At 38.2% G+C, this 27,927-nt stretch overlaps 1 protein-coding gene across 1 annotated transcript in view; it reads right to left on the bottom strand.

Annotated features, from left to right (window-relative positions):
- Positions 1-27,927, bottom strand: part of DLGAP2 (DLG associated protein 2) — a 463,115-nt gene that overhangs the window by 64,115 nt on the left and 371,073 nt on the right. The window contains exons 6-7 of the mRNA XM_080588601.1: positions 15,006-15,100; positions 12,116-12,327 (exon numbers count right to left, since the gene is read on the bottom strand). Coding sequence (XP_080444727.1) covers positions 12,116-12,327; positions 15,006-15,100 — 307 coding nt within the window. The remainder of the gene's footprint in view (positions 1-12,115; positions 12,328-15,005; positions 15,101-27,927) is intronic.

Consider the following 27,927-nt stretch of genomic DNA (forward strand, 5'->3'; position numbering starts at 1 on the left):
CTTTCATGTCAGGCATGTAAGACAACCCAATGTCCCCCACACCTCTAGCTGCAAGAGCAGATGGGATTATAGACCCCCTGACCTTCCACTTGGGAGATCTGTTCTCAAGCACTTCCATGTGTTGTTATCCCTGCCGTGGTCATTTCGGGGTCAACGCAGACATAGCTTTACTCCCTCAGTGCATCAGCTAGGCTATCTGCTTCTCTAAAATGGGCTGCCTTTTTCCTCTTCTTCTTCAAAGAAAAAGAAAAAAAGACATAAATTTCATGCATTTTTTTTTTTAATTCTTAAGAAATTTTCTTCGACGCATTTTCTACTTCCTGCCTTTATTTGATGCCTTCCATAGAATACTTCTGTAACGTCAAGACAGGGGTAAACTATGCCATAACTGCTAAAACCGAAATGAAAATGTATGAGATTGATGCATGCCTCTGAACATAGGTTAATTAAATCATTACTGTCAAAGTGATTTGCAGATTAAGATAGCTCTCTGATAGTGGGTCTAATTTGGTTTTAAGTGATGAAAACAAGAACAGTAGCGGCATTTTTTTTGTTCCCATAGGTATGAAGACAAATATAATAGATTAGGCAAAGTGATGTAGAGCCTCCCTATCTATATTTAGTTTCTGTATGTAACTAAACCTCCTTTTCTCTACAGGGAGCAGGCTGATGATTGTCACCTGCTTTGTATCATCCTAAATCTTTGCATATGCTTTACTAAATCTGTCTGGTATTCCTAATTTAGTACTTTTCAAAATAGTTAGATGAGTCCCTTCTGGACCCTCTGCTTGTCATCAGGTGGCAAAATGTTGGATTCTGAGTTCAGAAGCAGTTTGTGAAAGAGGTATTTGAGGTTTCTTTGTTAAAACATGGGCCACATTAAGAAAAGAAAAGGTCAATAGAATTAAATTATAAATAATTATTTTATAAACTGCTTAGAAATTAATTAAACTGGCTCCTTTGCTAAGCAATGCTCAACAACATAGCATTTCATTATGGAGATATGGGTTCCTTCTGAGGTATTGCTATCATTAAATACAACCAACAATTTCTAAAGAAATAATTTATTAAAGGAAGAAGCCCAATATACCATGGTACTGCTAAACATCTGAGTTTTGATGGATGAGTTTGGACATTACCTGATAGTTAAATAATTTTTCACTTATCAGAGGAGGGAAATTTATTCAAAGGACTGTAGCAAAATAAATGTTACTCATATTAGGCTGTAAAAGCAATTTCACATCCATTCAATTAATACTTTGAACTCTTTCCTGATAAAAAGAAATGATTAGTTTTCATTTCTAAGATATACACTCAAATTAATCCTCTAGGATAAATGTCTCAATCCATAGTAAAAATTATGATTGTGCTATAACCACGATCCAGAATCAAAATGTTATTCATTCAAAAGTTACAGAAAGTTGCCTTCAAATATCATTATCCATCGCTCAAGGAACTTTCGTTCTTGTCAATAATGCTACAAATACACACCGCATGCGTCTGAAGCAGCTGAACAGCAGCTGAACAACTTCAGCATGTAGTGCTGGGGGATTTCAGGCGTTCCCTCTGTGGTCTTTACCACAGTACTTTGCAGAACTCACTTAGTCACTTTGTGTAGTGCTGAGCCTATGCTTTGTCATCACTGAGTTCAGATGCTGATGAACACCCAGGACAGTTGGCGGCTTGTTTCCTGAAGCCTGTGTCATCACTCTATGACTAACATTACTGTAAACTGGAATTACAGCACACAGTAGTGTGCTGTGACTTAGATAACAACTGGATGTTCTGCAGAAGATGCATATTTTGGTTATTTGGTTAAAAGGCACATATAATAGTAAAACAACATGTTTTACCTTTTAGGACACCCTGAAATCCCTGATTTAGTGGCTGATGTGGTCCTACACCTCATAGCTACGCCAGAGTCCAAGCAAAAGTAACAAACTCCCCAACTTCTCCCAGCAAATTCAGATACCTGGGTAGCAGCACTTGACAGTGAAAGCAAACCAATTAGAAAGAGATCTCTGTCACCCTATTTCTCGTGTTTTGTTTGCCTGTATATTATTTTCTATTGAGTGATTGGTATCGTATACTTTGTCATAAACCTAATAACTTTTTTTTACAAAAGTATGAACATGATGTCAACAATGCAGCAAATGTGGTAAACTTGCCACGACCACTACTTGATATGCTCACATACATTCAAAACAGTGATCACTCCCCAGAACACCTATTTTCTGCCAAATATTCAGCTACCAGTTAACCCCGTGTCAAGGAGGTACCAAAGGTGAATTAACATCTTCCAGGGCCCCTAAAAGTTGCAGCAAGAAAGTCACTTTCTCACTCTGAAAGGACTTATCATCAGGTTTATTAAGAGAGCATTGGATATAAAGAAAATCCATTTTCTGTCGAATTAATTTCTGGAATCGTAATATTCTAGAATCACATCTTTATATTTGCATGATTATTCCTGCATTTGTCAAAAAATCTAAGAATGAATGGGAACATTAAAGAAGGTACAATCGCCTCTGTTTAAATCAGTACCTTCAATTCAGAAGTATCATTGTGGGACAAAAAGATAAAATTTGTAAAAAGAATTCATCTTGGGCACTGAAAAGGCAGGTGCATTAGGATTAGCAAGGTAACATAAGTTATCAAAACCTATTTTATCAAGAGATTTGCATTTCAATGGATATTAATTTCTCTATCCGGATCTATCTTAACTATCTCTTTGTAGGTACACGAAATAACTCATCGACCAGAATCTAATGATTAAGCTTAGCTAGCAGTGCCATTGTATAGCAGCTGTGAGTCATACTGTGTCTCTGCGGATCCCTGCTGAAGTCAATAGAGCTCTGCATGAGGGCACAGATGTGCCTGTATGCAGTCCATTGGAGAACTCGGAGTATAGACATTGTCTGATTCTCCCTTTGGAATAGCACAGTTAGTCTGGTTCTTTGAAAAATTGAAAGTACACATAAATCTGGAGAATTTAGTGCAGAATTTCTTTTCTAATCTCTGCCATACAACAGCCTCCTTTTTGATCAGTGATAGATATGAGAATTTGGGCCAAATTAAATTTTTAAGAGGCCTATATATTTCATCATTGACCCATAGCCTTTTTTAAAAAGGTGTCTGAAAGATATCGAACATTTGATTTATTACAAGAACATGGTAGGAAAGAGGTGGAGACTGCTGTTTCCCTCCTTATGAAATGTCCACTAATCACTGGAAGGAGAGAACCCAGTAAGTATTTAGGGATTTTGTACAATAAGAACCAGAACAGAATGAGAGGAAATCATTCAGTACTATTAAAAAGTCTGATAGTTTTCTCACTCTTTGCAAAGATTCAGAGGATGTGGGCTCGATCAAACCTGTACTCCAAAACTCACAACATGTGGATGTAATAAAAAAAGTCTGATGTGGAAATCTAAACTCAAAGCTATTGTTTATAAGAGGTGACTGATGTGCACATATACCTAATCCTACAAGTCTTGTCCCAGCATCCTATTTTGAGCTTGCCCTAGGGATTAGGCAGCAAACTGGTCAGCAACAACAAAACTCAGGCAGATGCTACAATGAAAACTTAAAGGCATTTAAAGCATCATGTAGCAGTTCAGTAAAGGGGTCTGAGGATATAAGCAGAACTTAAATGTTGGATGTGTGTTCCTAAATCCCATTATGGAATGAAATATTCATGATTTTTTTTTTTTCTTTCAGGAAGCTATTTCACTTTGTTTATTTTTTTTATTTGCTTTTTGTACACATATGTGTACACATGCATGAAATCATAATTAGGCAAAACAAATGCCAACTACAGACTATCAGGACTCAGTAAAGCATCTGAGCATGAGCTTAAGTTAAGCACACATGTAAGTCCATTGAAGCCAATAGGCCTTAAGCAAATAAGTGACTTTCTCATGCTGATGTTTAGGATATTAACGAGACTACATAATTTCTGAAACAAAACAAAACAAAACAACAATAAAAAACAGAGAATTGGGAGAAATGGAAATATATATAATTTCTGCTTTTTAACAAAAAAGAACCTTATTTTTTAAATCCTTACCTGAAGTGTTTCTATACACACATTTTATAATTTATTTTTACTAAAAACTATACAAATGAAAAAAGCTGTTCTTGAATCATTTTTTACAAATGAAAATAAAAGTAACATATTTGTTGGAAGCAGGAATGGATAAGCACCCTCCTATAAAAACAAAACAAAATGAAAAACCAGAAACATATTTTCTTTTGGGTCTGAGTACTTATGCTTGTGAGACTGACCCGAATCTTACTGTATTTTCATCACAATCCATCACATAATTGCATCCTTCTGACAAAAGCCTGATTTATTCTTGAGAATACTCAGCACTTTGTTCAGACCCTTCGAATCCCCTTTCTGTCCCTAATCCAGGGTAATAGGTTTCAGCCCTACAACATAAAGCTGGTATCCGCTACAATAAGGCAGGAGATCTGGTTCAATTACTTCCTGGGTTTCAAGCAGACACTGGTGAAAGGCAACTGTGCTACTTCTAAGAGAACAAGGTGTCTTACACTGCTTAAGAGAATTTCCTATTATTCTGCAGAGGAAGAAAGGCTAGGGACCTTCTTCTGACCCCATAAAAGATGCCTCCTAGGTAGCCAGATGACTAGTTGCCCTTCATCAGCATTCCCTCTTAACCCTGTGGACTAATCTAACCCAGATCTTATTGACTGTGGCAGAGAACACTGTCGCTGTGCCAGTGGCCCACTGATTGCATTATTAGTTGATAAGGCTTTGTAATTAGGCCTCAAACTCTCCTCAGTAAATCTCCAATTTCACCCCTCAGAGACTCTGAGTAGATGCTACTACACTACAGGGCCTCAGAAAGCTGCTAATGAAGTGTGTAATGAGGCTTTTTAGAGTCAGAAGATTGAGGAAAAACACAAAGATAAATAAAAAGCATATAAAAGATGAGGATCACTTTTCTAGTGATTTTTCTCATCTCTTCTTTTCAAAACATACCTCAGGAACAGCTTCTAAGCCATTCCTACTTTAAAATGCAGAAGAGGATTTAAGGGTAAAATGAAGTTTACCTTTAAAAATTAAAAGAAAGAGGCTTGCAGCAGTGGTTTGCAGCAATGGATGCCATAGAAATATGACGTTTTTCTAGCAAGGAAGCTGTGCTAAAACTCTCAGTCTGTGAAGATTTTTGCAGCACCCCGACTTCTCCACATGTGCACAGATATCCACAGCCTGCAATATCAAGACTCCTCTCTGTGCACCTACCAAACAATATTTCTCTAGGAGAAACCCTCACAAATCTGTCCATCACTGGAGAGCATGGCATTGGCACTGTCGTGGGCAAAGAGAGATGAAAGGACAGAGGCTTGGTCTAATGCAGAGCTTCCAAACTTCTTTTGCTTTCACTTTCTTATGTTGTATGTGTGCTGTAGTTAGCACAAGTGGTTACAAGTGGTATGACTTTTATATTTCTTTTTTAACAGAGATTTCCCACATGTCCTAGAGGTGTTCCATGTTTCCTGCTGAGCCAAGGGCTCTGGCAGATAAGCGCTGTCAGATCTTGTTGCAGTTTAACCCCCTTTCTCTTTACTTTGACAATATTTTTGTTGCCAAAATAGAGTCTGCAGAACAGAATGTATGGACCTGCCTTGGGTCATAGTCCAGATATTCTTTAAGTCAGCATAAATCATTATGACCACAGAGAGATGCGATCTCTCACTCTGAAAAAGGGAAGGGCAGGGAAAGTGTTTTTTTTTTTTTTTTTTTTAACTCAGACCACTGCTTTAATTAGGTTCAACCTTGAGCCCCTTGAACACTTGTGGGTCAACCATTTCAGGTTAGATTTAGGCATATCAGCTTAAATTACTGAATAAAGTTGTTTTGCATTGAGGTATCTGACTGTGAAGTGGCTGAAATGTAGACATGCATAGTAGTCTTCCAGTGTGCTGTGAACTTTAATAACATCCGATACATTTGAGTGGAACAATGTTGTTTTCTCTGTAAGCATGATTTCTCCATAAACGCGATTTATGAGACACTCACTTCCATAAATGGCCAAAAGATTGCAGAGGAGAATAGACGGAGAATATAGCCAAGAGAAAATAAAGCACCACTGATATTGTACCGTGGTTGTCTACCAAATAATTTGTGCTATGGCAGATTTCCTTCCTCACTGAAACACTACATCTTTATAGTACATATCTGTTTACATGCCTTTCTGTCTGCTCACCCATCATCTTAAGGTATCAGGACTACCAGCTGCCACAATAATGTCTGCCATTAGAGGATCATGGAACAAAAGTACACATTGCTGTCACTGTTTTTATTTTATTGTAGTTTAATCTATTTCACCTTTATGTATGCAGCATCCAGTTTCCCAAGAGTCACTTCAAAGCATAATGGAAAACTTCAGCACAGCACAATTATACATTTGCATGAGTGATACCTGTATGATCTTCAAACAGAGCATGTTAACTTTGGGCTAAATGCTATTGTTATCCCTTTTGACTAAATGGTTAGACAGTTTTCAGAGTCTTTCACAACACTTCAAAAAGGAGATACTGAAAATGGAACTTGCTATTTCTACAGTGCTATCCTGTTCGTTTACATAATCAGTATATTAAGTCCTCTTTTCCTGAATATTAGAAGCATCAAATAACTGGAACATTTCCTTCAGTCACAGTTTTTTTTTTTCTGTTTTTTTTTTTTTTAATCACATAGACCAAAAGTCTTGTTTTCTTTTCAGCTTTCCTTTCCAGATCTCAGTGTGTCTGACGCTTCTATCTCTCAGCTTTGCTTGTTTTAGTCACAAATACAGGAAAATGACATTTACTAGGTTACAAATCACGTAGGTCAGTCTCTCTTCAAAATTTGTTTAGGATATTCCCTTTGTTTCAGCTACCATTCTATCAACTGCTCATCTGTTTTGACCTTTATTATAAATGAAAATACCTAGCAACATGGGTATGTTGTACCTTCTACAAGCTATTTTCTGCAAACTACCTACCATCACAGTTTAACTCCATCCCCAGTAGCATCACAGCACAGCAAAAAACAATGGAACAGAAAGGCTTGCATTTTACCTCTAAAACACCTATATTTGTTCACAGGATACCAAAACTGACATCCAAAAGATTTTGTATGCCTAATCATAAAACAAACAAACAAACAAACAAAAAAAACAAACAAAACAACCAACCAACAAACAAACAAACAAAAAGTTTAATATTTTTCCCTGTGACAAATGTGAGTCTAGATAATTTCCACGATAAATGGGACTGCTGGCACTATTCCAAGAAAGGGAGAAGTTGGAAAGGAAGCAGATTCAAGTATGTGTCTTGTCTCCAGCACAGCAAGCCTTATTGTATTATATTTCACTCAAATGCAATTTCATAATAATAATAAATTACACTGGCCTTTGACTTGATGTTATAGTAGCAAATAGTGTGACATACTAATTCTTTTGAAACAATATTCACAAAGAAAGAGTTGAAATGCATTTATCTTCAGTGAGTAATCTATAGATATCCAGATGCATTTAATTTTTGAAAATTCTGGCAAAATTTAAGTCACTTAGACTATATTTTTGCTCAGAAACAGCCTAGCTCCATTCTCTGCCCCTTCGGCTAACTTATCTGTACGGTTAAAGTTTCTTATCCAGTAGAGAGGGTGGCTGGATCCAACAGGGTTAGTCCCTGAAACGTGCCTGGGTTCTACCTAGCAGAGAGCCAGGTGGCCTAGACCGCAAGTGGGCCAGGGATCACGCTGGCTTTGCCAACAGTGTGACAGAGGTGGGGATCAGATGGCAGTGTTTGAGTACGTGCCCTGCAACTGCCATCTGCATAAAACACCGGTGGGCAGGCCCTGGATTTCTTTTTAATTCCCACTTTACATGGGAAATATTTTCCTTTCCAAGTGTTCTTAAAGACAAGATCTCAGAATTTTAATGCTTCTGTTAAATCACATTTACCTATTTGTATGTTGTTAAACAAAATTATTTACTCATACAAACATGCATTTTTATTTTTTATGATTTTTTAATGTTCAGTTTGCTAAATCTTCGAGCAACATGAACCAAAAAAATAGGGGCTTACTTTTGTCAAAATAGAACCAGAAATTAAATCAGTGAAAATTCCTTGAAAAGATACCTGATAAAGCTCGGAGGAGAAACATGCATGTATATCAAAGTTCTGTTGAAGGTTAAGTGAAAACTTTTCTAGTTTCCATTTTATCCTGTTCAGGATAGTGACAGAAAACTAGGCACATTCTTATGAAGCCCACCTATTGCAGCAAATGCATCTTTTTATACCACTGAAACTATCAGTATTCATATTACAGGTTTGCTGGTGCTCTGTCAGACCCCAGTTCTGAGCTATCCTGTCCACCCAAGCAAAGGACTTGCTTGAGACTAAAAGCCCCATTTTATTTCTGTGCATTAGCTCCCTCCACCCTAGTAAACAAGCTAAAAAGCCAGCTAACGCAGCTGACATCTCGAATTATGTAATTTCTCATAATACATGCCAGAAATGCTCTTCAGTCCTGCTATACATGCAGGAATGCTGTTCAAAATCTTGGCTTCTGGCTCGGCAGCATGATCAGCAGTACAAAGGGCACTCAGCATGCAAGGGGGATTACTGAGCCGAGTGGGAGGAGGAAGGAAGGCTCCATAACCATCACCCCTTGATATACCCTTTATAGCAATCTGCCAGACTTAACAGGTAACCACAGTGAGACACAGAAGGACTGGAAGGAGATGGCTTGTGGTGAAAACCCGGGTTTAGCATCAGCACTTTGTATTTCTGTGAGACAAGAAATTTTCTGTCTGTCTGCTTGCCCAAAGAGCTGCATAATGTTAAGGGCTTCTGGAATTTGCAGGTTTTTGCAAGGCAGACATACAAGAACCAGAATAATTGTCACATTTTTGTCTGAAGTTCACTTGAAAAAATGTCTATGGCAGGCTGGCAGATTCAAGGTACTGTCCCTCAGTTTAAGGATTTAAAGATATGTCAGCAACAGGCTGGATGCTCAGTTATTACTAGTGCAGTGTTTACAATAAATTTCTCCACAGATCCCCTAGTAGTATATAACAGCATCACAACAAGTGTCCTTTTCCTACTGCGGTTAGTGGTAAATATGCCATTAAATATTTTGGGACCAGGAACAGGCACAGCTGTCAACCCCACTACACCACAACAGCAATGCACTGGGTTTTTAATCAGCTATATTTTGAGTGGTATATTTGTAACATGGAAAAATGACAGAAGGCACACCATTTGACATTGACCTCTGACTTCAGAATTTAATGGGTCAGAAAAAAAAAAAAAAACACTTTCCTTTTCAAACATTACTTTTTAAAATATATATGTCTTGAGACCCAGCCTGGATCTGTTCTTGGGCTGTGCGGGTGTAGGGTAGGTGCCAATACCTGCTGCTCACTGAAAAGTTTGTGCTTTTACCTACCTTAGCCTGGAGGAGGGCCCTTCCATAGCCCAAAACAAGGAATGGAATAGGAAAATATTTTATTTGGTTTAAATAAAAACTTGGAAAGTTTGAACTGCCTCTGAGCAAAGCTTTTAGCTTGTGTTCCTAGTGAAAAAGCTCATGGATGTGGTGCTAGCTAGCAAGGTTTCTGAATGAACCATCTTCTGAGATTGTGTACAGTCTCCCAGATGCCTCCATCCCTGACAGCATACCCGTGTCTCCAGTTCTTCTGGAGCTGGATTCCATAATCCACCTGCTCGCTGACAAACCATCTGCCCACCCACCAATCTAGCAGATCCTGTTGCCTTATCACCTCTAAAAGTTAAACCTGTTGACATGATAACCTATATCACCATGCAGTACCACTGATACACATGTGTCAACTCTAAAGCAACACAAGGATTATTTTGTCAATGCTTGGAAAGCACACAGTAAGGCAGACCCAAGAACACAAAGCTAAGATTAGATGGATGCTTGGCTTTCACATTAGTCACTAGATAACATTAGTGTTCCCTGACACTTTGGGATCTAACTGGTGGGGTACTTGCTATTCTCCTCTGACTCAGTGGCCACATCTGTTAAATACATTAACCAGTGCCAGTGCCTGTCCTCTGGCCTTGAAGCCAGTTGGTGTTGTCCAGCCATGACCATGCTCTTAATCATGCTCTCTCCAAAACAGGCTGGCTGCATCCAAGCTGCCTTCTGCGAATGATCCCTGGCCTACACCACTGGCCAGGCATTGCCCAGGCAGTGGTTGGGACAGTGCCCAGAGGCCCAGATGACAAGTCTGCCAAGGGATCACACCAAAACCCAGTCAGCCTATGTGGTCAGTTTTCTGTGCTCAGGCCTCTGCTCTGGCACTCTTTAATTTACTAGCAGAAATACACCTGGTTGATATGTGAAAGTCTGAGAAAGTTGACTACCTCCTTTTTCCCCATTGCCTTCAGAAGGATCACTCTTAGCAGGCTGCAGACATTAGATCACTCTCCCTTATCCCACAGGGATATCTGCCCTTTTGCAGGACCCACAGCTTTCACAGTCACTTAGAAAACTGAGGACCAATGTATTGATGAAATATGCCTTTGCCATTGCTGAAAAATGTGGGCTCCTCATACAGGAAGACCTCTGCTGTCCCACTGGCATATACTCACAAACTGAAAATAAACCATCCTCTTTGATTCCCAGAGACTTTCATAAACCCTGACTGAACCAGTCAATACGTCCAGTGTGCCTCAAACACCAAATTCAACCCAGATACAATGACTGAGGGTATCACAGATTTCAGTATTGATTCCAACCACTGCTTTTAAAAGCTCGTCTTCTGATCTTTGGAAATCAGCCAGGTAAAGGTCTGACAGCAGTACTCATGGTATAGGCCATGCTTCATCTTTGGAACTAATATTTCAGCAAATCCTTCAGATTCAGAATTTGGTTCAGTTGCCTCAATGCAGGCCTCTGGCACCTTTTGAGGTGCTATCCTGACTGGATTTTATCAAGAGCAGTCTTGTTTCGTGATGTCTCAGAAATCTTACACCATCTCACAGTACGAATGTCTTTCTTTATGCATCTGAATGGAGCCTACAGAGTTGCATAAGCAAGCTACACAAAACAATATAGTTGCTAAGTGTTCTCTTCCACAGTGAAAGTTGGTACTTTTCTTCTAGATTGCAAGCTAAATAATTCAATTTAATTAAGCCAGGGGGATTTTTTGCCTGAGGATTCTGTTTCGTTTCATTTTATTTTATGAAAGGATGAGTCACTATGGTATACTATGCATGGTATTATCAACAGAACAATAAACAACAATCAAAGGTTTCACTCTTAATTTCTTCATTTTATGTATTTCTTCCAGGCAAAAAGATCAATTTTCTAAGTTGTGAAAAACACCCAATCACATTAATGGAAGCAGATTTGAAATGTGGCTACTACCTTTGAATTGTCTTCTTAAGTACACTTACAGCTTACTTACAAAAATGATATATTGAAAGGTTGAAAAGAGAAAAACAAAGATCTATTGGAAAACATATAAAACTACACATTTTCCTATAGTCTTAAAATTTGCATTAGTTATTTAATAGGTTGTATTGCAGGTAGAATGAATGCAAAAAAAAAAAAAAAAAAGAATCACCCCCCCACCCAATGTGTCAAATGCATATGATACAGTATAGCTGATACACATTGAAAGTACTGTATGGATAAATAGGACGTAAGATGCCAAGTATATCTACAATTATCTGTTTGTTATTATAGCTATTATAGAATAGTGTACTTTCTATTTCAGAGAAAGACATAAAATAACAAAGAATTATAATAAAATAATCCTGCTAAAGAATATTCAGAATTCTAAAGATTTAATGTAAAGACGGATATATTTCCTTTAGTAGACATAATAAACTCTTTCTTAAATAGCATGATTGTTACATGAATGGGGGAAGACAGCAGTTTTTCATCCACTAATCAAGAGAATTAAACCACTAATTAAGTTAATTTAAAATGAAGTAAGACATAGTTAGCTTTTTCCCTACTATCTTCTCTCATGGATACTGACCACTGCCAATAAGACACAAAGAAAAATGGCCAAAGTCATAGCAATTTTCAGAAAGGTTTATAACATGGTATAATAAAACTCACTTTTGATGATCTCCCAGTGGTCTTTGTCCAATGGATTTTAATAATGACTCGGGTCGAACTGCTAATTTTGGTGATGTCTTGGGGCTAGTATCAGAGTCTCCACTTTCTTCATCTCCCATGGCCTTAATATAGCTCCCACTTCTCATTCTTCTGCAGGGTATCTCTTCATCTTTCCCACTGGCAGGGTATCCTCCCCATTCATCCTGAGGTACCTAATAGAGATCACCAAACACATAGGCAAAATGTGCATTTTTTCATATATTTAAATATGCTTTCAATTTTTCATTTTACACTGACAAATTGTGATTTTTTTATTCTTCAGAAATAAATCACGTAGAAAGAAATTATAACGCCCACAGGAGATTTGGTACTTAAGTCCAATTTCAAGATGGGAAATGTTCAATCTATAAATGTTAGGACCTAGGAGACAAGCGAGTCATTGTTTGTAAGCTCAGCCACAATATCTATTTGCACACATGCTGTAAAATGCAGGAAATCTTAACCTCTTAAAAGTTTGCACGCAGATTTTCATCTGATAAACATTAGATTGATCACGTGTCTCAGACATAAAACTGAAAGCTGAATGCTTTATAGTATTTTGTCCATTCTCCTAATATGGGGCTTTGTCAGATTTTCAGGATGAAGCATTTAAATTAAGCTAAGCCATGATTTTTGCATAAATGTTCAGGACTGTGATTTAGGGCAAACTTCCGGAAAAAAAAAAGGCAAATGTGGCAATCTGTCTTTTTTCTTATTTAGTTCTTATTTAGCAACTGCAAAATACTTCATAGAGACTGTGACATATCAGGAATGTAGTCTGTTAATTATTAATACATTGAACCTGAGGCTGAGGCTGCTTTCATACAGTTGAGGTGGTTTTTCAAATAGTAAAGCTGGTGGTCAGATAATCCATATCTGGTAGGTGTATATATGTCTGTAGTGGCAATGAATTGAACAGGAGTAGAATTTCCAATCCCCAGTGAAATTAGCCTTGTTTAAAGAGTTATGGATAAACTCAGCAAGTCTGTCTCTGTCAATATTGCATAGTCTTTGCTTTTTGTTTAATCTTTCAAGCTGCTGACTCCTCTGGTCCTAATCCAGTAATTTAAGCATTTACTTAACTTAAACGATATAAGCAACTCGCTCAAATCCATTATAATGACTCATGGTTAAAAAGAAGGATGCAACCGAACACTTTGGTAGACCAGGGTTGATGCACTTGGCAGCATCAAATACTTTATCAGAATAATGACTTCATATATATTACACCGTACAATGGCATTATTTACCAATACGACAAATCAGATCTTCAAGTTAAACATATATTAGGAGTTTCTGCAGAGCAGGTTGCCAAATAAAGATTTTCAAGTCAAATAAGTTGGAGACCTACAGAGAGAGTTCACTGTGGAGCTAAAGTAAACGTTCCCATTGATTTCAGCAGCACTGGAAATCAGATTTAAAGAACTAACATGATCTCCCTGCCATCCTTACAGCCCTTTCAAGATACATGAATTAGCCACACACCACATGAACAGAACTGGTGGTTTGAGCCCCAAAAAGAGACTCAAAGGGAAAAATGAAATTTTTAAAGAGGGTGAACAAGTAAAGATAGAGATATTAAAGAAACAAGCTCGGGAGAGAAGAGGGACTGAAGATACTGTCAGATTAGTAGAGATGAAACAGATCACAAAGATCAGAAAACTGTTGGAGAGAAATATCACACAGAAATATTATGAGTTATGTTCTTATATGAAATAACAAGATGGAGCATGTATTTAAATGAAATACAGTGTAGATCATGCAAGGAAACAAACCTGAAATACTATTCAGCTTTGGATGGTGATTGGAAGGGAAACATGAGAAATTTCCCCAAACTTGAAACCTGTAAATATGATACATCATCCTAACTGTTATTCTAAAACCTAATATATATGAAATTCATGTCAGAGGAAGGATTTTGGGGATTCTGGGAGACCTAAGAGATATTTACATGTAACAATTGTTGTAGTAGCTAGACTCCTAAAATATATAAAATAAATATATTTTATTAAGCTTTGTTGTTCACAACCAGCAATACTGGTAACTCTAAAAATCTGAATTAGAGTACTATATTAAGAAAAATTAATTGATATCATACAAACATGCTCTCGCTTTTAATTCTTCTTTATTACCTCAGTATCAGCAAAGTTAAAACCAAGATCCCAATGCTGGAAAAGTTTTTATGGACAGCTAGATGAGTGAGCTATACTGTGCAATTTTCTGTATTAAAGCTGAATTATTATGTTTAATCTCAATACTTTCTTTTAAAAAAACATATTTTTATTAATAGAATAATTATTTTGGCTTGAATTTTTTCTCTTTCATTTTAGCTCAAAGATATTTAAATAGAAAGTTTAAAAAGACAGATCAGCAACTTTTTAGTTACTCATGCAAAAAATGATTAGTTTCTCAACGTTTTTGTCCGAAATTCCACATTCAAATAACTAGATAAGGATTGGATTTAAATGAATAAACACAGATTATTTGCTGCTTGACATTGAAATCTTATTTTAAAAGATAGGGATGAATGATTTTTCACATTAAAGTATTTAAAAAATAAGTTTCTTTACTGTGATAGAGCTTTATGAGAACAAATCTTACAATTATGTGCCTGTTTTTGTTGATTACACTTCTTTAACTTTCTGAATTCATAACTTAAATGAATTCAGAAGAAACCTAAGAACTGAAAAATCCTTGCTCCATTTGTGCTTGTGATGTACTCACTGTATGCACAAATGCACCAAGAATTCTTTTCCAACCAGAGTTGACTGTCTAACTGGTTGACTGTCTTAGAAGCCTTTATGATTGAGAAAGAAACATTATTTACAATTAAAATATGTATACTTTTTACCCTTGAGCCATTCAAAGGAGCAGAACCCAATGAACACAGGAGTAATGGTTCTGGAGCCTGGCAAGGAAGTTTCACAACACATTCTTTCAGGGTTCATATAGAGCCTACGAAAACATCTGGAGTCCTTCTGCTGTCTTCAGAAGCCAATGAAAAGGCCCTTGACATTGTTTTTCCTCATGGTCTGAGAACAGAAGCAAAATTTGAGTCCTAGTTTGGCCAGCACTGGTTCATCATTCACTTTAAATGATTGGTTTAATACTTGGAAAAATCCAGGCCATTTCAGAGCATAGCTTTAAAGAAAAGCTGAAGTGTTATAATAATGTTGGAAAGTTCTTTCTTTATATTGAAGTGTTAACAAAAGTGTTTTACGGTGAGTGCGAGGGTCATTACATGTATATTTTTCAAAACATGAAAAGTGCTTTACAGCTTGCAGAAATACTTTCTTACAATAGTTACCAGTCCCTGAAATTCCCATCTGCAGGGTTTGCAGCTGCTAATTGGGAATAATTACCCTAATTATCTACTTGCATATAGCAATGAGTGCTGATATTTATAATGTCTAAAAAGCCTTCCTCCTGTTCTGGATGTTAACATGAATCCTTGTATATGCAGTTTTTATCCACAGAGGAGTTAGACTGCATATTACCATATGAATTTCCTTTTGTAAGAACAACGAGCTGACAAGGTCTAGATCTTTTCATTTAATTTTGTCACCGGCTGTTGATTTGGTTATAACTACTGTGGAAAATGATGAGTCTCTTTCATAAATTTTATGCACTGTTGCTGTGAGGAGCACAAGGAGGTTCGGGAAATGTAGGACTTCTTAATTGTTCTGCTGCTGATTCACTGTGATATTTTTGGTTAGTTACCTAGGGCCAGTGATATTACAGCACCTGGTAGTTAAAACTTACCTCACTATGTTTTATGCAGATGATCCTGGGAGTGAACTCCAGAACCTTAACTAGGAGCCTAAATTTGCCATAAAAGGTATCTAGGAGAGTTAGCTCCTTCAAAATAGCATCCAAAAGAAACCAAACTATTTCCTTAATTAATAATGGCTGGAGTGCTTAGGAAGTAGAAGACTTAGGGCTGATAGATAAACTGACATGCTCTTGACCTCTATTTGTAAACCATCCCCTTTTCATGAAATGCTCGCAGATTGCCTGGGGAAGGCTGCTTAGAAGAAGACTTTGTATACAAGAAAGGGTGTGTTGCAGCCTCATGATCCAGGCTCTTGCCTAGTAAAAGGGAGCTTAGTTATAGTCCCTGGGCTAAACACTCACATGAATTTTATGTGCAAGGGTCTTTAGATAAAAACTGTGGAGAATCGTAACAAAGAAATAAGTGCTCACTCCAGACTGCCTTATAATCTTCTGCTCAGAATGCTCTTTGGAGAATTGGGAAGATGTAGGTTTGAACTGATGCACGCTCAGGAAGAAACTAAATTCATTGCTTAACTGTGAGATTCTAGACTACGATTTCTCATATTTCCCTCTAATAGAAGAAAAGCCACTACCCTTGTGTTTTGTCAGAAGTCCTTCATGTTGGTTTTACATATTTTAGACCTGTCAGAAGAAGAGGGTAGAAGAAAGCCTGGCTTTGGACATCGGATTGAAATTCCACAGTAGATCTGTTTCCTGATTCTCAAATTGCACAAATTCTGCATATGTAAGCAGAAGCATGTTTCTGTGGAAAACAAGGATGAATTTACCAAGTATCTGGAAAAATCTTGTAATCATGGAATTGCTGAGACCGGAAGAGACCTCAGAGGTCTCTAATCCAGCCTCCAGCTCAAGGCAGGGTCAGATACATCATGTTACCCAGGACCACGTCCAGCTGGGTTTTGAATGTCTCTGAGAATGGAGACTCCAAAACTTCTGCAGACAATTTGTTCCAGTGTTTGACCATGCTCATGGTAGGAAAGTCTTTCCTTATATCTAATCTGATACAGGCAATCCAGGCTCCCATTCATGCACTCCTGTTAGCAGTGTGAATATCCAAATTTGTATCTAAAAAATACTGATGTCAAAACTGGAAGAATCAATGAATTATTCATTCATCTGGAATTTGACTACTTTTAATTCGAGTTTTCAACTTAGGATTTAGCTAAAGAAGTCAAACCAGCAACTGCCACTGACATTTCAAAATAGATCTGCTTCTGTTGTTCCACCCACTTCAGTGGCATTTGCTCCCAAATCCACGAGTTTTAAAGGTGTTCCACCATTAACTGCTGATCTGCTTAAAATATGGCATATCATTTTACTATCTAAAATGAAACACTTGTAGATATATGGTTTCAGCTGAGGGAGTTATCACTTCTTCGTATTTCTCATTCTAAAAGGTTAAAATGAGGATTACCTTCCTCAGAGGAGTCCTGTGAAATTTAATTAGCATGCAGATGTAAAATGCACCAAAATATTCATTTTGACCTAAATCTTATTTTAGCAATATAAATTTCACAGAAGCAGAAACTGTCTGTGCGTGAAATCAGACTATAAATGATAATAAGAAGGATAAGACTTGAAACCCTACATGGTAGATACATAGTTGTTATATTTTTATGCTTTCTCTGCCTGGTCAAGAAGGTGACCCAAAAAAAGAAGAACCAAATCTGAAATATAGGTAGGAGATTTTCTCTTAAGTCAGGTCTTCTTTGAGTAGCTTAGAACAGTCTCTAGGCACAGCTGTAAATAGGTGAAAATAGATGACGATCTTGCAAGGCAGACATGGTTTAAGCATGGTAGAAAGTTTCCTTGATATTATAATGGGAGTTAGGAGCTGGATCTCCCATGTTTTCAAAAATTTTGCTGAAGAGGCTATGCTGACCAATTGTACTATAATTTTCTTCTGAAGTTAACAACATTAATGGCATTCCATTATTTACTGGCTGTGGATGTTAAAACCTATTGGCTTTTTACAGGATAGAAGAGCATGCTGTCTGAAAATAAAGCCTTGTTTCATCTCAACAGCTTTCTCTGTGCACAATTTTATCTAGTTTTCCTAGTTTTCCTTTTTTTTTTTTTAATGTACTGATTCATTGTTCAAACTATGAATTATACAATGAACCCATTCAAAAATCTCTACAAAATATGTCAGGGACTCCTCCTCACCAATAACAACGCCAATTCTCTTAATTAGCTTTAATTTTCACATGCCATCCGCTACTCCCTGAACTCCTTGACAACTCAGACGCACGGTAAGTTCTTTCAGCATTCCGCACAGGTTAGTCAACACCACCCATCAAAGCAAGAGCTAATCTGAGAAGGCAAGAGACGTCTTTGTCTTGCCAGCAAATCTCTCCAGACTTTGATATGAATTGCCACAGTACCACAGGAAGAGGAAGAATATCACGTAGATACCAAACAACATAGGCTTTACAATGGTTGAAAACAACAGCATGAATTCAGGAATCTGGGATCTGGGAATGGATGGATACCCATACAGATCACAAACTGCAAGCACAATACTCCATCTGGAAGCTGTTCAAATAGGCAAAGCAGTACCAGCATTCTTTACTGGCTGATTTTATTTTTTCATGTGTAGTCCCAAGAAAGGTTCCACTAAATGATTCGTGGTGAGAAGACTTAAGTCCAGTGCAGTCAGGATTGTTTAATCACCACTTTTGTATTTTCTACAGAACAGTGTTCTTTTTATTAAAATAATACTTATCTCAACAGTGATGAACTCGAAAAAAATGAACCAACACTATGTTTCCTAAATATTTCTCTGCGAATTGTAATCCAAGGATGGTTGAAAGCTGTAAACAGTGTTGTGAGGACTGTCTGGCAATGTTATATTGTTTGGAGGAATGTGGGGCAAATGCCCACCTGTGCTTGTACTACCCACAAAGAGCCCAGCTGTTCAGCCACCTGCAAAACCTATGCTTTGTTGTTGGGTCCCTCTGGGACCCACTGGACTCCCCACCATGCTGAGGTGGTTAAGCAAGGTGCAGTCAGATGTCAGTGGTGGGCTTGTCCCCACTATAAGTGATTTTTCACTGCTAAGCTTGGGGCTCACTGAGAACGTAGGTGAGATAAGCCTGGACTGAAGGGAGGGCTTGGCCTGTGCTTAAATGAGAATGTAGATACAGCCTGTCAATACAAGATACAAAAATTGTAGGGATTCAACCAAGAAACCTAGGTTCTGGACAACCATGTATTTCCTTTGGTAAGTGTCTTGGGATGCTGCTTCATGGTCAGTCTAAGCTGCTTTAAAAATACACTACCATCAACATAAGTGGGGCAGGTTTTCCTTAAACAATATTCAGCTTTCCCAGTAGCCCTAATAACTGTAGTGACTTAGAGTGCTGGCTGGAAAATAACCCTAACAACAATAATAAAGATAAGTAGAGATAACATTTTCAGCTGAACCAGTGATTTGCTACAACTTGCTGTGGTGCTGCAGAATCATCAGTACTAGAGAGACTGAGAAGGATAAAAATGGCGTGATGATTACTTTAGGGTTGTGTGTTCATTAGTAAAGGAAGACCCACTCGTAGCCTGGAGGCCAACAGGGCTGCAATATCCCACATCCACACTATTGTGTAATCTGCCTCCAAAGAAGCGTGACTACCAGGAATGGTCCCTGACCTGCGGTAAGTCCTGAACTGTACCAAGGATCTGTTTAAGGAAATAATGGATGGCTTGGATCAAAACAGTGCCTGAGACAGGTTGAGCAACACAACAGTATAGAAGATCAGGCTGCAGTGCCAAGGAATCTTTCCTTACACTATTCAGTTTGCTAGTATGGATGTAGTCTAAGGTAGCGAGTATTTTAAAAATGCAGAAGCCACAGAAGCACCAAAGACTGAAACTTGGAACTTCTCATGCTTCCACAAAATAGAGCATTGCTGCCAATTAATTTGCCATAGTCATGCACCCAGAGTTTGTTTTCCTATCTCTTTGCCTTGTTGGGCCAGTTATTGCTGCCTTTTCCTTCACATCTTTCTCTATGAATTGAATTAATTGAGCTACAATGCAAATCCTGCTAAAGCCAGCAAAACCAAGCATCAAAGTGCTACATAACTAAACTGGAATGAAGCTCCTCACTCACTGCAGGTGAAAGGGAGCCAGGCATATGCCTGCTAGCAAGGCAGTAGAGAAGTTCCAGGGGACAACAGTGTCAGCAACTGAAGCTAACTACAAGTTTTCCTGATGGATATTTTTGGAAAGAGTAGACTGAGCTAGCCGTAATACATTTGCAGAGTGGGTGGAGCTCAGCTATCTGCACAGCACAGTGAATAAAAATTACAGAAAAAAGAGAAAGCTCTAAGTTGAGTTTATGGCAATTAATAAAGTAAACTCATGACCATGAGTATTCATGAGGGTATAGGAATGATAAAGTATTTCAGCTAAGTAATAAACAAAGATATGGTGCTGCAGAATTATGAGCTGGTTACATATTATTTGCTCTCCATGTGCTTCTAAGATCACAGTCTCCAGGAAGAGGAAGGAAAAGGTCTTCTATTTTGTTGCTGCAATTTAATCAGACATTAAGCAGAGCTAAAGAAAACCTGAGTGGAAACTAACCTTCCGTGAAGAGCTGCAGGGCATTTCTTCTGTCATGTGAAATTCTGTCTCTTCCCTTTTTCTGGACTGTGTGGAGTCCAAACTGGGTTGATGTGCATGGGGAAAAAATGCATACAGGGTGGAAGACTTTCATATATGATAAAACCTAATTTGTGGGATTTCTGTTGTATCTTCCCTATTAATCCAAGACAGAAGAAGTGAGAAAAACAGAAGTTTATTGTTGGGAAGCTACCTCTTAGCTACTGTTTAAACCAAAGTCCTGGAAGGGCCCTCAGATGCAGCTATGAAGAACTTCCACTGCAGCTAATGGGCTTTGGGAAAACAGATAGGCCTGATTTTCTGCTGACTTGGAAACCCACACAATAGATTTGGCTACACATGCACTGATGCAAAAGAAGAATTCTGGGGCTTTAACGAGCAATACAGTCAATTTCTTCTTGAAGAACATTCACTCTAGAAAAATCCAATTGACCTAAGTGCGTTTGCAGCATACAGCCTGTTTTTCATGACTGATGAATTTGGGGAGACAAGACTTCCAGAGTGCATGAGGTTCATCCTCCTCCTGCTATATCCTTTTCTTGTCACATTCAGAAATAAGAAGATAAAGCATCATGATCAGTCTATTCAATGCAGAGTCTCTACACCGCATGAAGTATCAGCCAAAACCACCTATAGGTTCCTCTGGAAACATCTTTGCTTTTAACAGTGTAAATGCAAAGGGAAATTCAGAGTCGTTACCTTTTCGTTACCCACAGGCAAGGCCCCAAAGACCATTTATGGTCACTGAAGTGTGGAGTGAGAGACAAAAAAGACCTTAAAGGAAGGAAAGGAGAGGTGCTCCCCACATACTTAAAACACACAGCATCTCCAAAAACACAGAGATGACAGATATAGTGAGGACTCCTACTTTGTAGACCAACTATAAAGCTAGACATGCAAGAAGAGCTTAAAAGCCAGCATCCCCGGGCCTGACATAAAAGAAGACCTGTAGTTAACAGTGACTTCTTTAATCTAAGCAAGAAATGATGCCACTTCTTTCTCTATTTATTATAACGCTAATAGTGAAAAAACAGTCTTTAAATGTCTTTAGAATAATATTAAAGACTATACAAAATATATATTTGCTTTTTATCCATTTTTTTCTCTATTAAGTGATTGTTTTGAACAGTAAGCTCCAAATGACTCCAATTATTTAGCTTACAAAGTGAAATGGGTAGTTTTGTCTTGTCTAGCTACTATGTAATGCTTAATTATCTGTACACTTTTGAAAAGATCAGTTCCCCTGCCAGAAGTACCAGGGACCTTGTCCATGTAGACATTCAGCCATTTAAACAAGCCACTCCACGTAAAAACCCACAACCTTTAAGTACAACACCGTAAGATGGACAAAAAATAATAATAAAAAAAAAATAATCAAATGATCAATGACTACTTCACCATTTTTCTACAGTCACCTTCTTGCAGGAAAAATGGCATTGGCTGCTCAGGAGAGGAGCCAGGTGTGCCCAAGGCAGCACTCCAGCTACATAGGAGAGTGTGCAGTCATTACAGCCCCAAGCCTGCAATCCTGGCAGTCTCGTTTGACAGATGTGACTGGCCCAGGTGTATAAAATATTAAGTTACCTCTAGCTGAAAATTTCTTCAGACCCAAGGACACCTTTGAGTAACAACTGCAAAGGTCAGCCTTCAGCTTTGCTGAGGTTAATGTTGAAAAACAATTTGGCAACACACAGTACTAACATTTTAAAGGAGGACAATTCCCCCTGATTAAAGGGCAGTGAGATCATGGCCTCGCTTTTCTACTCCTAGGTTTGATGTTTCTACTGTAATAGGGACTTATTTTGGCTGCTTTAAGAAAATACTAACTCTGAGATCTTTCTATTCCTCTTTGGAAAAAGAAGCTTCAGCAATTTATTTAAGCCAATATGAGCTTTCTAGAAAGGGACATGGAGGCAAGTGCACTGCTGATATCACTGGTTACTGCAGTAATTCAAGGCACCAGTAATCTGAGACAACAGTTTGGTCAGAATTTACACCATTATTTATTTATTTATTTATTTATTTATTTATTTATTTATTTATTTATTTCCCCTTGGAAGGTGTACTTATGAAGTATTCTGATCCTTGTGAAATACAAAACCTTCAGCATTCTGTAAATCCAGGCAAGCATCAACTTTATGTAAAAATCTTTTATTTAATATTGTTAAAAACGTAAGTGCAATGTTTCAGAGATACGATGCGTAGAGGGAGCAGCTACGAACAGATGAGCTCAGTGCACTGCATGGGAAGATGAGACCCTTACTGACCTGTGCAGAATGGCCCCAGGTGCTGCACCAGCTGTTGCAGGTGGACACAAACACTGCCACAGGGCATGAGCTGTGCCATCCCTGCCCTTAGTGTCCGGGCTACACAGCCCTCTCTGGCACATGCTCTTTTGGGGGCTTTGGGAGGGCACAGGGCTAGCTGAGGCATCCTTGTGGGACTGTAATGGGCTGCAGAAGTGAAAGCAGTTCAGCACATTGCCATGCTGACTTAGGATGCAGACTGCCCTGCAATCTATACATGCTTTTCCTGCTGTGGAGGCAACCCAGTTAATTTGGGAGTGGAGGTTGGTCATAAATCATCGTGTAGGTAGCGCGGGTGAAAGTGGCTTGGACACTAGTATCAGAACTCTGCTAGCACTGCCTGGTAGAGTATGGGATGCTGTTTCTGTAGTTCGTATATGGGTGTTATGTCAAGCTAACAGATATAACCTAGTTTCACAAAGATGAAGTGCTGAGAAAGGTGCATTGCGCTCAAATCCATCCTTGCAAACCAGGCTGAGAGTGCAGATCAGCTGCATGCCTCTCTGGGGCAAGAGTCTAGTTTGTGGGACTATGTCCTCTCCCCAGAAGAGTTCCTGGAAAAATGCATCTGAGGGTTTAATGCCAATTACTCCATTAGTTTTCCTCAAAACTCTTCTCCATGTAGGCACAACTTAAACCAGCAAAAAACCTTGTTGAAACTGCTTTTTCTTTCTTTTTTATTTTTTTTTTTTAGGAGACCAACTCTTGTGCTTTTCTTTCATTCTGTAGAGTACACAGCTGACATTATTACCCACATGCTTAGCAGTGCCAGTGCTGTAACGGATGACGCTAGTACTTAAATGCACTAGGAAGACAGGAGTGGGCTGAAGCCATTTTTAGAACAACATGCTATTTTCTTTTTCAGTGCTGACTCATTCACTGTACCTTGTGGTATGTTTACCTTGATTGCTTGCTGCTTCACAGGCTGTTGAATGGCTGAGGGAGGAATATTAATCAGGGACACGTAGCATTGTGCTCCAGAACTTCAGTGATGGTGACTGCTATGTTCTTGCCTGTCTTTTGGTGTTATTGTAGGAATTAGTTTTCCTTAACTAGCATTCACAGGTTTTTCAGTCTTGGAAACTGTAAGCGACACTCTTGTATTCATAAGTTTTGTACAGCTATCTAGCTCATATCCATTTTTTTTCCTGTTGAAAGTCTTTGATTCTCACTAATCTTTGATTCTCACTAATCTTTGATTCTCACTAATACTCATGTCAAGGTAAAATTAATCAGTCATTGTAGTGTATATCTGTTGAACTTAATTAGCCAAAACAACCAATGAAGATAAAATAGATCTCAAAACTCATTTATCTTTTTTGTTACATATTTTATATTAAAATCACAATGTTATGGAAAGCGGTAGCAGTCACTGTACGTAAAGCTATTAAAAAGTATGCTTATAATGCATGTGTGATCTCCATGGGCTATTATGCCTGTGGAGTGAAATGACAGAAATGCTCAGAAATGCATTTGTCTACATTCAAAACAGAAATTGAAGGCCCACGGGTAAAAATTTGCTAATCATTCACAAAAGTTTAATAAATGCTATCAGTGTACAGTTACGAAACGGCTGCTCTCTGCTCTTGAACTGACTGGCTTGCTAGGCATCTGGTCTGGGTTCATATTGCAGCTAAGCTGATTTAACTAGCTGGAGCCCAAAGGGGCTTCCCACTCAGCCCCTCTCCCTTCTCTCTGCAAGCTCCCACCATCTCCACTGTAGAAGGAACGATGCAAATCTGTTCTGGTACTGAGCTTTAGATCAGAAAAATAATTACTACTTCAAACAGATTTATGTCTACCAATTTAGTTCTACAAAACTGGCCGCTGTAGGACTAGGTGACCAGCTCTTCTGAAACAAGACAAATGGCAGGGTAGCGTGGATAGCAGCATGGCCATCTGGCTGAAACACCTCTAACTTGCACCAGCACACTGCCCAAGCAATGGGCTCCCCCAGCTATGAGGGCTGTGGAGGAGCAGGGACATGAGAAACCCTAAGAAAAAAGCCAGAGACCAGGCTTGAACAGATTAAAGAAATACCTGCTTTCCAGTCTAGGACATAACTTGCACATATAATGCACAGACGCTTTCAAAACCTCTTTTCTCATCTCCTGTTTTCATCAACTGTGAATCCAGTAGAAATTCACTTCTTAGAAAGAAATTTACCTTGTTCACTCTTCAAAAGTTTTAAGGAAAATGCAGCTCAGTAATTACTACGGAAGACAAAATGGAAGCTCAGAAACAGAGAACACGGTTTCAAGTACTGGCCTAAGACACTGCCATGCACTTACAGTTTGGGACTCTGTATTCCTGAACTCTCCAATAGAAAACAGAAGTAGCAATATTTTATAGAGGTGTTGAAAGAAAAAACAAGAAGACTGCTGGATAGAAAAGTGAGTCAGATCCAGCGAATCTTCATATAAATACATAGCAGAGTAAGAACTATATATATAGTAATCATTGATAATATATAAACATAAAAAATATTTTTTTAATGCTTGAGTATATACATGTATTCATATAGAAGATCTTTGAAGGACTACAATGTCACTGTTTTGCTTTAAAAATAATTTAAAAATATATAGCTGACATCACTAAGGGGAAATGCCTTTTAGTGTTTTAATTCTATAAACACAGAGATCCTACAAAGGCCCAAGGGTTTTATGTTAATCTGTTCACTTGTGCACCTCAGGGAAATCTGCTGCTACACAATCACCTCCATAATCCCTTGAATGTTTTCATTTCCAGATATTCTGGAGCTTGGCAGTAAACTTTTCTGGCTAGGGATCCTGAGATGTTACTCTACCATTCTCAGTTTCTGAACCTAGTGATTATTTTCATTCAAACATTATTTACTGATGCTTATTTCACTGCTGTAAGAAAAGTTAAATATCTTTCCTCAGTTTTGCGGACAGAGTAATTGAAACGTATGGTGATTAACAGATTACATTTCCTGAGTCAGAGAAAAAGTTCATGGCAGAGCTAATAATGGGTCTTATATCTCGGGTCTTAATGATTACATTGTGACAGTGCAGCATCCCTCAAAGTAGAAGTTTCAAAACAATGCATGTAGTTACAACATTGACAGAATGGGGGTCCCTTCATTTGTTTGCTGACCTTGGGCTAGTGAGTAAGCCAGACACTCAGTCTGAAGGATATCTGTTTCCGAATGGCATATTCAGATTCCGCAGAACTTGTATTTTACTTAAAAATTTTGTAGTGAGAATATTCCTGATAAATAATTCCTGGTATTACTGCTTTGGACACAGGTTTGGATTCTTTACTGTAGTAACTGAGCAATTAAGTCTTGACAGATTGCCATTATAGCATCTCTGTGAATTGGGGAATGATTACTATCCAATTTGTTAAAAGGGTTAAAGCTGGATGAAGTCACTGGAGCAGCAAAAATTTAAATTCACGTCTCCTAGATTTTAAGCTGCTTGAACCTACTAGCTGATGAAACGTGCTAAATTCATTTCAGTTATCCCAAATTCACCAAAAGGATAAAACAAAGAATTCTGAAAAAAAAAAAAAAAAAGAAAAAAGAAAAGATAAAAAAGGGCTTTTCTGTTCCCTAGGCCCCCCCACTGGGCTTAACCTAAAGCATAGTGATAGTTTGTGAACTCAGTGTTTCACATTCACTTGAGGATGCTGATACAGGTTGGAAGTAAGGACAAGGCTCATGAAAAGTAAAAAATGGTTTACAAAGAAAAATGAGGTGTAAAGATGGGGGAAGAAGAAACAATGAAACCATGATGAAAAGGAAAGCAAGACACCCAACAGAGATATAGAGGACCCAGAGTTCTCTGTGTAGAAGTATGAGTATGGATGGTAAGAAAAGACAGCAAAATGTAAACTTCATTTTTAATACTCTTGATTTTTGTAACACAGACAGAAGTGGAAGTCTCTGCACAGGATGCACTTCCAGTTCTAGCTCATTGAGTTAGATTAAAAACTTCCAGGGAAGGGCAGGCTGTTTCACACAGATGAGAACTGTACTTGGATATGAAAAAGTATCATTGCTGTCAGACTAAATTGGAATCAATTTGCATGTAAATGCTATGAGGGTTGCAAGTAATTATTTTCCTTTCTCTGCAATGAGGAACTTTTCCTCTTTCAGCAAGGAGATTGACCCCTGGATGGCTGCATGTGCATTTGAAAAGATTTGGCCATTCAAGTGTGACTCATTACTATTGGTTCCCTATTGCTCAGAGGGGAGAGAGCTCTACATAGAGGTAGACAACAGTCCGTGTCTGTTGGCTTCTGCAGAGCCCACAGGAATCGGACATCTCTAAATACATAGATCTGGAGTGGAGATTTGCCCACGTTAATGGGGGAATCAGTTAAATTCTGGAAAAGAGTTCATTAAAAGGAAATAAAAAGAGAAGACACTCGGAACAACTTTGGCTTTGCAGGCTGTGCTTGTTAAAAATTTGTATAATATACTTTTTTTTTTTTTTCCCAATGGCAATGACAGCTGAAGAAGTTACCCTCCTAGCTACTCGTTCCTTCCTGTACTGCTCCCAGTGCAGTTCTCTGTACAGCCTGATGTGCTAATGACACTTGTCAAGGGACTGTGCTGGACCTAGGCCATGTAAGTGATGTCAACATCTGAAAAGACCTATTTTGGAACTTTTTTTTAGCTCTTATCACTTCAAGATCCAGATCATTGTGTAGCATCATAAATGGCTACACTAGCATGACTTTGGGGTGGCACATGGCAGCAAGCAGCAGTTTGAGTTTAAATGTAGGAGAAAGTGGGAACTGCTAAAGAAAACGTTTGTGTAGAACACGACCACAAATAGTCTGAGTACCAAACCTGAGATATCTCTCTTCCCAAGGTACTCGTGTAACTTTCAACAAAGATAGCTTATAATACGAACTCAAAAGAGGCTCAGTTCAACTTGATTTTGGATGACCCAGTCACTAAAAGGATATTTTGTGAGTAATTATCATCAAGAAAAAGCAATTGAGTAAGCCATTAAATCTATTATTTTGTTACTTAACCTGGAGAAAAGAAACACAAAAACAGGATTCCACATAACCCAT

The sequence above is a fragment of the Anser brachyrhynchus genome (genome assembly GCF_964034855.1).
Source record: "Anser brachyrhynchus genome assembly, chromosome: 3".
Taxonomy (NCBI): domain Eukaryota; kingdom Metazoa; phylum Chordata; class Aves; order Anseriformes; family Anatidae; genus Anser; species Anser brachyrhynchus.